This window comes from Schistocerca serialis, chromosome 1 (genome assembly GCF_023864345.2).
Source record: "Schistocerca serialis cubense isolate TAMUIC-IGC-003099 chromosome 1, iqSchSeri2.2, whole genome shotgun sequence".
NCBI classification, from domain to species: domain Eukaryota; kingdom Metazoa; phylum Arthropoda; class Insecta; order Orthoptera; family Acrididae; genus Schistocerca; species Schistocerca serialis.
In genome coordinates, this window is record NC_064638.1 from 831,731,838 (window position 1) to 831,747,642 (window position 15,805).

The 15,805-nt window shown below is 42.0% G+C and overlaps 1 protein-coding gene across 1 annotated transcript in view; it reads right to left on the reverse strand.

Annotated features, from left to right (window-relative positions):
• Window positions 1-15,805, reverse strand: part of LOC126484773 (histone acetyltransferase type B catalytic subunit) — a 76,558-nt gene that overhangs the window by 36,769 nt on the left and 23,984 nt on the right. Inside the window, exon 4 of the mRNA XM_050108373.1 lies at window positions 2,240-2,363. Coding sequence (XP_049964330.1) covers window positions 2,240-2,363 — 124 coding nt within the window. The remainder of the gene's footprint in view (window positions 1-2,239; window positions 2,364-15,805) is intronic.

Sequence of the window (15,805 nt, forward strand, 5' to 3'; positions counted from 1 at the left end):
GTGTGTGTGTGTGTGTGTGTGTGTGTGTGTGTGTGTGTGTGTGTGTGTGTGAAGGGGGTTTACTTCAAACACAGATTATTGTTCTGTAACATTTTCGGTTTTTCACACATTTGTTATGTTGAATATTGTGTTTCCACCACCATTTGCAACTGAATGAAACAATAAGCAATAGTTGAGTAGGAAAAGAATAAACTTTGGTCCATTCTTTCTGAAATGACTGATTATGTTTCTTTTTGGCTCTTTACCAACAGAAGGCATCCCACAGTCTGTCCAAGTGCTGACTCACAAGTAAATTCAGAAGTACTTTGTCGGTACGTTATAGATGCAGAATGACACGTAGCTTTTTAATATACATACTGATATTAGTGTAGTTTACATTGTATTCCTCTCTCACAATTACAACAGATCCAGTTTTCAATAAGTCTGCATCACATTCCAAATTTTGCACTTTCTTTAAGAATAGAACCTGGCCAGTGTGGCATCATGGTAAAGTTTACACTCGAGAAACGAGGAGGAAAGGCAGTAAAAGCTTAGCCTCTGGTGTCCTTAGTAGTGTAGCACTGCCACACACTGCATATCCATATGGCAATGCCCTGCCTAACAATAATTAAATGTAAAATGGTGCTTTTCTTTGAAAATATTTCTCACACACTACGACTTTGCCAGCAGTTACTAAAACAATGTTTATGAAGCCACATTTTGTCTACAACCAACGGCCATTTACATTCTTGTGCCTCAATTTTCATAAAAATTTGACATCGTTTGCCTTTTTTGAAATTATATTGTCTTGTTCATGTATGACTTATTTATTCTGGTAGATTTGAAAACAAATTTCATAGAGAAAACAATAATTCTAACAAGTGGAGGATGCAGCCTGGATGGGGAGTGGAGAAAGAATGATAACTTATGAAAGTGTGAGCTGTCTCTCATTCACATTGGTGGGCCACCATACAGGAGCTGCTTCCTACGTAACTGGATGATAATTTACCTACCATCCATTAAAACAGTTCTCACATTAGGAACTTTCAATTAAAGCTACTTTTTTGTTAGGCTCTGATCATGGTTCACTTTGAGATTTTTCTATCTCAAGCTACTATCTGTCTTCTTGTGATGTACACGTTTGGTTATTTTGGCACCATGTATTTAACAACAACCTTTGTCCCTAACCTTTTCAGGACTGCATACTGACCCTAGGGAACTGCTACCTTTATTTATAAGATGTCAGTATCTATTTGCAGCACAATGATTTTTTCAACCTTGGCCTCCCAAAGTTTTAGATTTTATACAGGGTGTCCCTGGAGGAACGGCTAATATTCGGGATATGACAGGAATGACCACTAGAAGCAGAAATGTCTAGTAAACATCGGCTCTAAAGTGTATACCTTCAATACTACGAAACTAATCTTTTCTACTTCAAATCCTTTGCTTCCCGCATTTTGGAGTATGGATCAAAACAAGACAAAATTATGTAGTAAACATGAACTCTAAAATGCATATCTTAAGAGCAACGAGTGCTTGTTCATTACAAAATATGTGTTTCACATCATTAAAGATAAAAAAGTGACGACAGCTCTTAAGCTATGCATTTTAGGGCCCATGTTTACTAGACTTTTTCCTTCGAATGATTGTTTCATTCCTAGCATAGCTCTGAATACTGACCATTCCTCTTGGGACACTCTGTATAATTCCATTACATCTCAAATACCAATGGCAATGGTCAGCAGTTTAAGTGTGTATTATACCTCATTTTCTGCAAAAATAATTTGATGATAGCCATGACATTTAATGACATGTAATTAGACAAATGATTATCACATAATAAAACATATAAGGTGATCAGCAAAATGAGATCTATAATATTTTTAATTTGACTTTTTTATTCTGTAAAAATTTGCTTCAAATTCTATCATTATCAAAACATTGTGTACAGTGCTTACACCAATGTCACATTTCCTCACTCAAAATATTATAGAATTTCAAATGTCAACAGTTTTTTTCTCTCAATTCAACAACTGAAAGAAAGCTGAGGTGACTGATCACAACACCAGATGCTAATCAAGATACTTATTACTTTGATTCTTTGCATGTTTAAAGCCATTAGAGAGAGAGAGAGAGAGAGAGAGAGAGAGAGAGAGAGAGAGAGAGAGAGAGGAGGGGGAGGAGGAGGAGGGGGCGAGAGGTCCTGGCAATATGGAAAGAATTTTAAGAATAACTTGCAATAACGCATAATGTAACTTACACAAATTCCGTCACTCCTGCCTGGGTCAATCTTCTCCTTGTAAGTCATTCCCAAGTATGTTGTCAATTTTGAAGCTGTGTAATAAAGCTTTACTTTGAGATCTCTATATCCAAATATTGATTCACTATATGAAGGAAAAAACAAGTGTTAGTACCCGTCTGATTACTGCACTAGGTAACAAAGCATCATACACACTTAAACATAAATCACAACAGGAAGCAAAACATATGAAACCAGTATAGCTTAGCCACCCATGATGATCACATCTACAGTGAGTAGTAATCCCTGACGATGATCTATGATTTATGATGGAGGGTACTGAACAGTTAGGTCATAAGCACCCTGGTAATAACAATACACCGAAGGTGATTGTGAAAATCTATGAAAGGAGAGCAATAAACTGGATAACTATGTTTCATCCCACCACAGGAATTGTAAAGCAATCCCAAGAAGGTGAGCTTCAGAGAAAAGGCCAGAATAAAATCCCAGTGAGACACAGTGGAATAACTAAAAATCATGGATAAAATACCTGTAAAGATGATGTTAAAAAAGGACAGATAACTGTGGCTGGATGGCGACCTAGAAATAGTGAGAGACCCAGTATTTTGAGGAGAATTCCGGACACCACACAAAATCTTAAGACACAAACAACACTGGTCTCGTTATCAGTTAAAAGAGGGAAGATCCTGTGGGAGACCCAGTTCAACCTTCAGGTCCTCATATATAACACACTCAGTTAAAATATGTCATACTGACAGCTGTGTCCCACATCTCTGACATACTGGGGGCTCCTCCCGATGTAAGAGGAAGCCATGCACAAATGGACAGTGTCCCACTAATCTGAGTAAGGGCTACTTCTTCACACCGCCGCAAGCAGAAAGTGGTGACCCAGGGTCGCACTGAAGCCTTAATGGAATGTAGTTTATTGTTCCTCACTTCCAGCCACCGAGACTCCGACCAACATATGGCCTTCCTGATCACAAATGAAGTGACAGTTCACAGAGGTACTGAACAGTGAGCAGGAGGGGGAAGTGAGCAAGCCTTTTTAGCAGCAGCAGCAGCAGCAGCAGCAGCAGCAGCAGCAAGTTCATTTCCCTGGATGCCTATGTGCCCCCGAACCCAGCAAAAGAGGATTTCCTTGTTTGGCCTTTGCAAGAGGAGGAGAGTATCCTACACCTGTTGCACCATCAGATATGCTTGGTACATCTGTCCAACACCAAGAAGGGCACTTTGAGAATCGGAGCAGATAAATTTTTTGTCACAATGCCGTCTCATCTGCTCCATTGCTCTCAGGGTAGCAAACAGTTCCACATAATAAACTGAAGACTGCTCTGGGAGCCCTATCCTGAGGACAATGTCAGGGAACCCCACAGAACAACCGAAAACAGGCGTTGAGAGGCAATATGCTTTGGGAGTTGCCTTCGGGCTGGGCACTGTGAAAGTATTACTGGTCTCTTCCACCATAGCTGCCTAGATCGATATGTCTTTCACTTTGCTTTGGCACATGCAGGTGCAAGTACAGCTGCTATTGGTGGATAATGGCACGCTGGATGTTGTCAGAGTCAAAGTGTCAACCTTAGTCACAGGTTTCTGCACCAAGGAAGCATAAGAAGTGACAAAGACAGGGGGTTTCATTGCCTGATAGTCCTTTTTGGCTTCTGCATAGGGGATCTGCTTGGTCACTTTGATTTCCCGAATTTTGCGTTCCTCTGCAAAAACAGGACAGGCTCGGCTCCAGACTGGGTGGCTCCCAGAGCAGTTAATGCAAACTGATGGAGATGGACAGTCAGTCCCAGCTTAATGGGCTGCCTTTCCACACTTCCCACAAGTTGCTTTGCCTCTGCAACTCAGCGTTGTATGGCCAAAATGCTGGCATTTGAAGCCTTGCATAGGGTTAGGTGCATAGGGTCTAACCCTAAGTCTGAGGAAACCTATCATGTTCAGGTAGCATCAGAGAATTGAATGTCACAATAAAGGTGGCAGTCTTCTCAATCTCTCCATCATTCTTGCATGTCCTTTGTTCCACATCTATTATCGTAACACACCTTTGTTGGACTTAAGGGAGTTATGCAACTCAACAATGATGTCGTACTCACCCAATTTCTGTGACTTCTTAAGTAGTTCCACCTGCTTTGCCTGTTTAGTCTCAACAAGCAAAGAACCATTTCACAACCGTTTCATAGGCTTTAGGGCGATAGCAAACCCTTCTGAGCCTTTACGGCTATGGAAGGGGGACACTTTTTCAAATGTCCCCTCCTTCCTTTTGATCACTACAAAGATATTATGATTCGTGACTTCTTGTGTCCCATTACTGCCAAGTTGATTATCAGGACTACCCTCTGTCATTCTTTTTGATGTAGTGGTGAGAGTACTCCCAGGCAATACACCCTTCCCGCTGGGAGGGGAAGAAGATTTCGAGGGTTCCCATCTCGGTCCCACAAGCAGCTAGGGAAATAAGGGTCCACTCAGACAGAGCCCCGCATGCCTGCGCAGGCTTATACAACTGAGGTGCAGCAGGTTCCCCAAAGGTTGCCTGCTAATGACTGTTCCACCTCAACAGCCATGCATCTCATCAGCACACAGCAAATGTTGAGACTGAGGTTTTTTTTTATAGAGGTTTATTCCATCCTCACAATCCAGGAGGTCAAGCCAAGATCCTTGTTCCCTGTGACACACAACATTCCACCGCTGCGTGGCACAGTGGTCACTGAAGCATGCCCAGAGCTTACAGTGGTAGAGGACTGACAGTGCTTACCAGTCTCAGTTCAGGAAACCCAGGATCATCAAGCCTGTACGCAGCAAACAAATGCAGACACCCTTAGGGCGGGAAGCAGTCCCTCTCCAGGTATGGCAAAGGTATCGTAGAGTCCTTCACAGACCAAAGTTACATTCTTGTCCAGAAACAGATCTCTTTTAGTTCATTTTCCCAATCACTGGCCACCCCCCACATACCTGCTGACCAAGCTACAAAGGAGTACACCTTCCCCCCCCCCCCCCCCCCCCTCCCCAACTTGGTATCACCCAAGGACTGAGCATTCTCCAACAGGTTTCAGTTACCTTGTTGTGCACTGAAATTATAAATATTCTCTCCACTATATTCTCCATTCTTCCCACAGCGGTACACCACTGACCACCAAAACTATGGTATATCCTTATCTGTCCCTATTCCAAGCTGCTCCCAACCACTTGTTCCACGGCTCATACCCTTGCAACAGACCTACGTGCACGACAAGTCCCATGTATATTCCCACTACCACCTACTCCAGTATGTCATAGGAAAGTGGAAACGCTCCCTGCAATGTATCCTTCATTTTTGTAACCTCCTGGCCTCAACCTACCTTCTCTCCACAGCCATGATTACAGTCACAAATAAACAGTCAATCTTAGGCTCCTTCTGCGCATCTGGTGTGGTGCACGAACTGACTGACAGATCACACTAGTATAAAGATCGTTATTGTGCATACTTTAAACTTGATTATGAATTATTTAATTAATTATTCTCCATAAAAATGTTGCATTTGTTGCAAGCAATCAAGATTTCTGATGGTGGTAAGTGAAAAATACTTTTTAAATAAGAATAAGACAATTTACGTATCACAAGGGGTGTTCAAAAAGTTTTGCACAGTCGTCTTATTTTTTTTTTTATTTTTTACAGGAGGAGAATGAAATTTTTTGAGAACATACTTTGAACATTTAGCTGTAAGTTGGTGTAGGTGAGCCATAATGGACTGTGAAGTGTATGTCAGGTCGTGACAACAGTCGGTGATAGAGTTCCTCTTCAAGAACGGCAATGACTCTGCCACATTGATTGTCAGGAAGTTGCTCCCTGTTTATGGGGAGGACACAGTTGATCACAGCAGTATCCAGCAGTGGTTGCAGAGGTTTAAAGAAGGCAATTTCTCTCCACTGGACAATCCACGATGTGGTAGACCATCGACAAAAGTGAGTGATGTGAATAAGGAGACCATTGAGTAAATCATCCAAAATGGCAAATATGTGACAACACGACAGCTTGCTGAAATGACTCATTTGTCACTGGCTAGTGAGGTATCACTGGTACAGTCAGTATAGTACAGAAAAATCTGTGCACGTTTGGTGCATAGATTACTGACAAGACAAATGAAAACGGTGAGGAAGAAAGTGTGCGAGGGTCACATGAAGACCATTACTGAAAAGTGGAAACAGTGTTTTGACAGTGTCATTACCCAGGATGAAACATGGTTGTTTTTGTCTGAACCTGAGAGCAAAACCCAATCCCCTCGGAAGAAGAAACCAAGACTTTCACGAACAGCAGGCCGAAAGGTGATGACCTCCTCCTTCTGGAATTAGTGTGGTGTCATTTTCATCGACTTTTTGGAACCTGGCTCCACAATTAACTGGGACCATTACTGTTCGTCACTGAACAAGCTGCGATGTGCCATCAAGACCCACATACCACAGCTTCTGGGTCAGCTCATCACTCTACATAATGACAATGCTAAACACCATACAGCCCTTATGGTGCAGGAGAAAATCACGAACATGGGTTGGAAAATTGTTCCTCATCCTCCCTACAGTCCGGACTTGGCTCCGTCTGATTTTTAACTCTTGGGTCGTCTGAACGCCCACCTGCGTAGTAAAACATTTGATAGTGAGAAAGACCTTATTTCCTGTGTCAAGTGATGGTGTAAAAGTCAATCCCCAGAATTTTACCGAAGTGCATTTACATCATGGAAAGAATGTCGGGCCAGATGTGTCACAGCTGATGGAGGCTACATTGAGTAGGCTCAATTGTATAGCTAAATGTTTCAAGTATGTTCACAAAAAATTTCATTCTCCTCTTGCAAAAAATAAAAAAATTAGACGACCATGCAAAACTTTTTGAATGCCCTTTGTACATGCTTCCTTAAGATATGAAACAAATACAACTGATTATAGATGATGCCAGGTACTGCCAGTAATTGCAACATCTTTGCACACATGCTATAGCTTCTGTTAGGGACCAGAGAGAGTAATTACTAACCTTGCCCATACTTGCACAGCCCATCTTCATTTATGACAGACTGCTATGCATACCCCAAAAGCCAGCCAATGCCAAACATAGCAAATTGACTACAGCATTTAGTTTTCAAACTGAGCCTTGTTTTAATAATTATTTAAAGCACTGTCCTAATGCATAAATGCAGTTCCAAAAGTGTAAGCTGAACAATAAATTTTAGTCCACCTATTCTTTGTAAACTAAAACACACAGATCACCCACCGTGTCAAGCATCAAGCCAATTACACAAAATGATTCCAATATTATAGCAACATCATTATGGAAAAAACTTCATTTCAGACACCACATCATGAATAATGACAGTTCAGTACCATGAATCAATAATAACACTTTTAAAGATATTACTAACTATTGCGCTGCTGCATAAGTCTGTAGCATTTTTCCTGAAGTTCATTGAACACAACTGATACACATAACAGAGACTTTACTCATGAATAATAAACTCTCCTTCACTATTTACAACAGTCTGCCAATGCTGGGGTAACTTTATGATTCCATAACTGTAGAAACTGTGTAGTTTTGAGACAAAGAACTTAACGCCAATGTTCGGAGCGCATTTTCAACTGGAAAGGAAGTTCCTTGAAGATTGTTCGATAGAGAGCAGCAGAAAAGGTGAAAACCTGACGATGCAAGATCAGGTGAATAAGTTGGTGTGGAATGATTTCCCAACAGAACTCTAGTATCATTTTTTGTCTAGCAGAATGTGGGTAGATTTTATTATGGAACAACATTACTACACGCAGTCTTCCCAGTCATCATTCTTGGAATATGTCTGCAAGATGTCTCAGTTGTTGACTAATGTCAGCAGTGCTGATTACATCTTGCGGAAACAATTCTTAGTAAACCACACCATCACTGCTCTACCAGATGCGTATCATTATCTTTTGTGTATGCACACAGGTTTTTGTATGGGGAGTTGCTGCTTTCTTTGAGCTCAACCATTCCTTTTACTTCCTTATGTTAGCATAAAGATTGGTTGGTAGGTTGGTTTGGGTATAAAGGGACCAAAACCACAGGGTCATCAGTACCTTTTTCCTGATGCAAGCAAGGCTCAAGGTACAAAGACACCCAACGCCACACCTAAAGAGGAAAAGGATGGAATGAACAAAAAATGGGGAAAACATACACCACAAGGAAAAGTAGAAGGAAGTACTAATACCACAGAGCAGATGGTCTGGGTTGGCTGATCACAATAATAAAAGCGGATGAGCCAGCCACTCTGCAACACATTAAAATGTACGCCCCAAAAAGACAAGGTGAGATGAACACATGTAGGGAAAAAACAACCCCTAAGACAAATAAATGCAAAGAAAGTGCAACGGAGTTAAAATGGAGGAAGGGTGGCAACCTCAGAGAGAACGCTAAATACCCAACCTTAGATGATGCAATAAAAACACCCCACACGAATAAAAAGTAAAACTAAACCTGGTGCTGAGGTATTGTTGCCCAACAGCAAAGGTAGAGTGCTGGGTAGGTTAAACATTCGCTGCAGAGCAGCTAAAAGTGTGCAGTCCAGCAAGATGGGACAACAGACATATGTGAGCCACAATGACACCGAGGTGGGTCCTCACGACAGAGGAGGTAGCCACGTGTTAGCCACGTACGGCCAATGCAAAGCCGGCAGACAACCGGAGTGTCCTTGCGAGAAGACCACATGGAGGTCTTCCACACATTCGTAATCTCCTTAAGATCACGCAGTTTGTTGTGCGTTCTGAGATTATGCCATTCCTTCTCCTAAAGCTGAAAAACCTTATGGCATAATAACGACTGCAGGTCAGTTACAGGGATACCAATAGCCAGAAGAAGTTTCCATGTAGCCTGTTTGGTCAGCCTGTTGGCAAGTTCATTTCCTGGGATTCCAACATAGCCCCTGGGGTCCATACAAACACCATAGAATGACTGGACCATTCCAGGGCACTGATGGATTCCTGGATGGTCGCTACCAAAGGATGACGGGGATAGCACTGGTCAATGGTTTGTAGGCTGCTCAAGGAGTCAGTACAAAGAGAAACGACTCGTCAAGGTATGAGCGGATGCGCTCAAGAGCACGAGAAATGGCCACCAGCTCTGCAGTGAAAACACTGCAGCCATCGGGCAAGGAGTGCTGTTCTATATGTCCTCCATGAACATGCGCGAAGCCAATGTGACCATCAGCCATCAAGCCATCAGCGGAGAGCCGCAGGGTTAACAGAGTCCTTCGGATCATTGAACAGGCAAAGCTTCGGCGTAGGTGTATACCATGGATCTGTACGTGAATGGACCTCGAGTATAGCTGGTAAAGGCAAGGGCTCCAGAAGAGATCTGACGTGAACCGCAATCTTAAGCCCTGACCTGGGCCTCCAATGAGGGAGATGAACCGCTGTAGATGGGAAAAGGAGACTGTAATTTAGATGCTCAAGACAACTACGAATCTGTGCAACGTAACTGGCGAGCAGTTGTGCACGTCTAACCTTCAATGGAGGGACTCTGGCCTCCACCAGGATGCTGGTCACCACACTCTTCCTAAAAGCTCCTGCTGCCAATGGAACACCACAGTGGTGCACTGGGTTGAGTAAATGCAATGTTGAGGGCACAACCAAACTATAAACCAGACTCCCATAGTCAAGGTGGGAGTGAACAATGGCTCCGTAGAGCTGTAGCAACGTAGAGCAATCTTCACCACAGTTGGCGTTGCTCAGGAAGCCGAAAGCATTGAGGTGCTGCCAGCACTTTCACTTCAGCTGACAAAGGTGAGGCAGCCACATCAATCGGGCGTCTAAAGCCAATCCTAAGAATTGATATGTCTCCACTACTGGGAGTGGATTGTCATTAAGGTAAAGTTCTGGTTCCGAATAAATGGTATAACGTCAACAAAAGCGCATGACACACGACTTCATGGATGGAAACTGGAAGCCGTGGGCTAGAGACCATGACTGAGCCTTGTGGATGGTTCCCTGTAGGGGCCGCTCAGTAACATCAGTACTGGAGGATCAGTACGAAATGCAGAAGTCTTCTGTGTACAGCGAAGGTGAGAACCAAAAAATCAATGGCCGAATATGTGCCATGTGCCACACTGAAATGTGTGGAGGCACCTCTATTTAAGAGGCAGAGGTCGAACTGCAACAGTAAATTTTCGACATCTCTGCCTCTGCCAGCAATCACGGAGCCACCCCATAAGGGGTTAGGAGCCTTAAAATCTCCCAAAAGTAGGTAAAGTTTAGGGACTTGATCAATCAGTGCAGCCAATGCATTCACGGGTACTGCACCATCTGGAGGAAGATATACAATGCAGACAGTTATTTCCTGTGTCATCCTTATCCTGATAGCCATAGCTTCAAGAGGGGTTTTAAGGGGCACAAGTTCACTGCCTACTGAGTTCAGGACAGCCGCAAACTCCACCTGACACACTATTATAGTCGCTATGGTTCCTGTAATATCCATTATACCCACAGAGAGCAGTGTTCTGCATTGCCAGGAACCGGGTTTCCTGGAGGGCAATGCAGAAAGCAAGTGTTGCCGTAGCTCAGCCAGGCGGTGGAAAAAACCGCCTCAATTCCATTGGAGGATGATGTGGTCGTGAGGCTGGGAAGGCATGAAACATTCAATGAGGCACAGTTTATGTCCCAGGGTGACCTGCTGCCATGGATTTATTTCCTGAGCAGTCTGTATCCATAGTATTTGAGGGTGCGGCGAGATCTAGGTCCTCAGCGGACGCCATAATTTGCACCTTATCCTGAGAAGCAAAGCTTGTAGGTAGCAGTGATGTGGGTGCCACCGCAAGTCCCTTGGTCTTGGGGGACTTCTTTTTGGGTTTCTCTCGCAGCACCTTGGGTTTCTCTGACTGGGAGGGCTTGACTGATTCAGTCTCGAGGACTGAGGATGATTAAGCTCTATGCTTCTCCAGTTGAGAAGTGGGGACTGGTGTCCCCGATGGTTGGGGGGGGGGGGGGGGGGCAGTGCTCCCTAGGTAGGTGGTGTGGGAGCAACAAGAACAGAATTGCCCCTCACCATTATGGGGGCAGGTATAGTCTTCCGGCTCGGAGAGCCGACCAGAATTAGAGAAACGGATGGGACTACAACTGTTTGCTCTCCGCAGCTGACACAGATGGGAGGCAGGGCACATGGAGTATTGGGAATTGATGGACATGTGATGCTAAAAGTGCAGCAGGAAGACATATGACCGAACTTCCAGCAGTAAAAGCACCGCATAGGGGGAGGAATATACAGCTTTACATCACAACAGTAGACTATCACCTTGACCTTCTTGGGCAATGTGCCACCCTCAGAGGCCAAGATGAAGGCAACCTGATCATCCCTCGGACCCCGATGGATGCACCGGACAAAATGAACTCCTTGTCGCTCTAAGTTGGCGCACAGCTCGTTGTCAGACTGCAGAAGAAGGTCCCTGTGGAATATAATACCCTGGATCATATTTAAGCTCTTGTAGGGAGTAATGGTAATGGAAACATCCCCAGCTTGTCACAAGTGAGTAATGCCCATGACTGGGCAGAGGATGCTGTTTTTATCAAGACTGACCCTGACAGCATTTTGGACAAGCCCTCCACCTCCCCGAACTTGCCTTCTAAATGCTCTCCAAAAAACTGTGGCTCCTTCGAAAAAAAGGAGTCCCCATCAGTTCTTGTACATACGAGCTACCGAGTTGAATAAGGTTCGCTGCCATCCTTAGACCAGCGTTCCTCCCATGGTGTGGCCAGGGAGGGGAATGATTTAGGGTCGTACTTCCTTGCATTGTACTGAGACTTGGAATCCTTAGATACTGCTGGTGTTTGATCACCAGCAAGTGATGACGTGGTACGCTTCATTGCCACCCACATCGAACAGGGGTCCTCCCCACGGGTGCCAGCCAGCTGCAGCAATGGTGTAAAAAGCGCCCAGGAAGGTGTCCTCGCCCAAGAGATGAAGAATTAGCGGGACTGCAATGTGACGAAGCGGAAGCAGGCTACAGATCTCAAGACACGACAGACATGGTGCACCATGGAAGGCGCCCTTCCCAATTGGCTCACTCTTCGGATAAAGTTTGAAGAGTGGAGGTCAAACCTTACAGAGGACCATCACATAAAAGCCAAAACGTGTGAGACTCCCTTTAGTCACCTCTTATGACAGGCAGGAATACCTCAGGCCTATTCTTATCCCCGGACCCACAGGGGGAGATAGAAGATGAGAAGGAGATGTCACTTGTAGTCAGATGAGAGATTACTGATTGGCGACTCCATAGTGTCCTGTGCACTACGACCAGATAATGGGTATACTTAGAAGGATAGACAGCATTGGTCGTATATTTTTGTTTATTATCGCAAAATCGATTTTCGGTCACTTAGTGACCATCTTCAGTGCTAGAAGTTAAAAATTTTTTCACATTATGATCAGAGCATATAAAACAGAAAATCACAATTACATCTGCATATGAACATAATACTTGTTAGGAACATACCTGTAATATATAACTTAAATTAGTAAGCACTGGTGTCAATAAGCTTACGGCGATCACATAGACTGAGGTCGCTGTTTACATGCACTTGTTCAGCAGACTTCGGTGTGGCGGGGCTTGACACGCCCTCTATGTGACATGTGTCACGGAAGACATAGTATTACTGGTTTTGCGAGATATTAACACTAAATAACTCTTGTGTATTTGTGAATCGTGCAGTAATTCAAATTTAAAATGTACGTACAACACATAGCAGACAACGGGGGAAGGAAATATCTAAAATACATTGGCGTATTGTTTTTTAAAAAAACAAACTTATAAAACATGAAACAGATCGATGATAAGTTGTCAGAGTGTAAGACATATAAAAGAGCAAAAGATAATGAAAAAGAATCATAAATGAATAACATGAAATGAGGTGTAACACAGGTTTTTAAAAAAACATAATACCCACCATCTGGCGTGGGAAGTTAGAAGTACAACGTTCGTGATTTACGTAAAATGTTACGTTAAGACTAAGAAGTCAAATATATAAAAAAATAATAACAGTACGAAACTGCCATTACTTAATAATTACAATGCCGTGAAACACAATGTTCATTACAAAAATGTTTGTAGGTGTGGATAAACAATTTTGTTATATTTAACCGACATGCTGATGTACGTCTCATTTGTCCCTTTGGGCAAGCTAGCAGTGTTATAACAGTGATTATAGTCTTCCGCATAAGCACTGGGTCAGAACCCATACATACATGACATCAAATATACACGTTTGCTTACTGTAAAACATAGCCCCATCATTTGGCGTGGGAGGTTAGAAGTACATCGTTCTTGATTTACGTAAATATTACGTTAAAACTGAGAAGTCAAATATATAAAATAGTAATAGTACAAAAAAGCCACTAAGTAACAATTCATATACCATTAAATAATATTTAAAACAACAAGAAGTTTTGAGGGTGTAGAGTATCAATTTTGTTATCATATTTAACGGCGTGATAATGTACATATCATTCGTCCCCTCACTGGTTGTACGCTTCCGCATAAGCACTGGGTCAGAACCCATATGTACATTCACAGGTTGATAAAACAGTAATGAAGTTGCCAAGCAACCGGTTTTGAATATTAATAAACTAATTTGATTTTACATAACTTATAGTAGTAATGGGATCCATATGAAATACAAGCAGACTTCAAGAAGTACCTATAATTCTAATTGTGTATTTGAAATAAATTTGAAAATATAAGGTGCAAACAGGTAGTATACATCAAACATCGAGAAACCATCATGAGGAAGGACAGGTAATAGTGCTACTTATACCAAAAATATTCATCGTACTTTAGAGAAATTAAACATAGGCTATGCACGATATCCAGCACTTATTCAAACAGCAAAGGAATTGTTAACATACATTAAAAATAATTACATAAAGTGATAACCGGTTCGTATTACTTTGTGTCAATGCCTACGAGATGTCGACTGTAGTAAAATTATGTTCAGTAGGCGTCCGTGAGTTCTGCAAATTACGGAACAAAAAAGGAGCATCTTTTTAAAAACCGAAATTAGTAATGTTATTAAAACAAACCGAAACATGTGTGTCTATGTGTTGAGATAGTTGGAATAGAGGCCATTGTAAGTGTTCTTGTAGCAACTATGACTGAGGCGTTGTATATAAGGGATAACAAGCAACTGACTACGAATTGCTAATTGTGATAATTGGCCACAAGTTGACTTTTTTCATAGGAAATCAGAGAAGCATTCCCAAAACTGTGTGCTTCTCGATATCGTTTGCTCATTAAGTAGCGCGATATCTGGAGCTTTATTATGACAAAAGATCTCCATCTCTTCCATAAGGTCGAGGAAGCGACCTTTTTTACCCTCGTGCAACAACTTCAATTGCAATGTCAAATCTGGAGTTGTATGACCAGTTGCTACCAGATGGGCTGCGAAATTCGATTTTTCGGCAATATCTTTCCTCTCAAGTGCAATGTGCTCACGGAACCTTGTTTCCAATTTTCGTCCGGTTTGCCCTATGTAACCTGCATTACATGTGGCACACATAAGTTTGTAAACACCTGATTCATGTAAGACGTTGCGTTCATGAATGTTATTCCTTAAAAGCACGCCTAGTCTGTTCGTCGTCGAGAAACCTATATTAATATTCCTCTTCTTGAATACTCTGGCAATTTTATTGCTAATGGGACCATAGAAAGACAAAGTGATAAATTTTTGATTTTTAGTTTCGCTTGTCTCATTCTAACTTAAATTATCTTTACTATATTTTTTGGATACCATCTCATAAATGTTCATGACGTATTTCAACGGGTAATTATTATTTCTTGCAATTTGTTTAACTATGTTTAACTCTTTCTCATGGTTTTCATTAGATAATCATAATCGGAACATACGATGAAATGCAAAATGGAAAAACGCTTTTTTGTGTTGGTCAGGGTGTTGTGAACCATAATCTAAGATGATATCTGTGAATGTTGATTTTCTGTAAATGTCAAATGTATGTTTTCCATTTTCCCTTCTAGTCAGTTGCTTGTTATCCCTTATATACAACGCCTCAGTTATAGTTGCTACGAGAACACTTACAATGGCCGCTATTCCAACTATCTCAACACATACACACACATGTTTCGGTTTGTTTTAATAACATTACTAATTTCGGTTTTTAAAAAGATGCTCCTTTTTTGTTCCGTAATTTGCAGAAGTCACGGACGCCTACTGACCATAATTTTGCTACAGTCGACATCTCGTAGGCATTGACACAAAGTAATACGAACCGGTTATCACTTTATGTAATTATTTTTAATGTATGTTAACAATTCCTTTGCTGTTTGAATAAGTGCTGGATATCGTGCATAGCCTATGTTTAATTTCTCTAAAGTACGATGAATATTTTTGGTATAAGTAGCACTATTACCTGTCCTTCCTCATGATGGTTTCTCGATGTTTGATGTATACTACCTGTTTGCACCTTATATTTTCAAATTTATTTCAAATACACAATTAGAATTATAGGTACTTCTTGAAGTCTGCTTGTATTTCATATGGATCCCACTACTACTATAAGTTATGTAAAATCAAATTAGT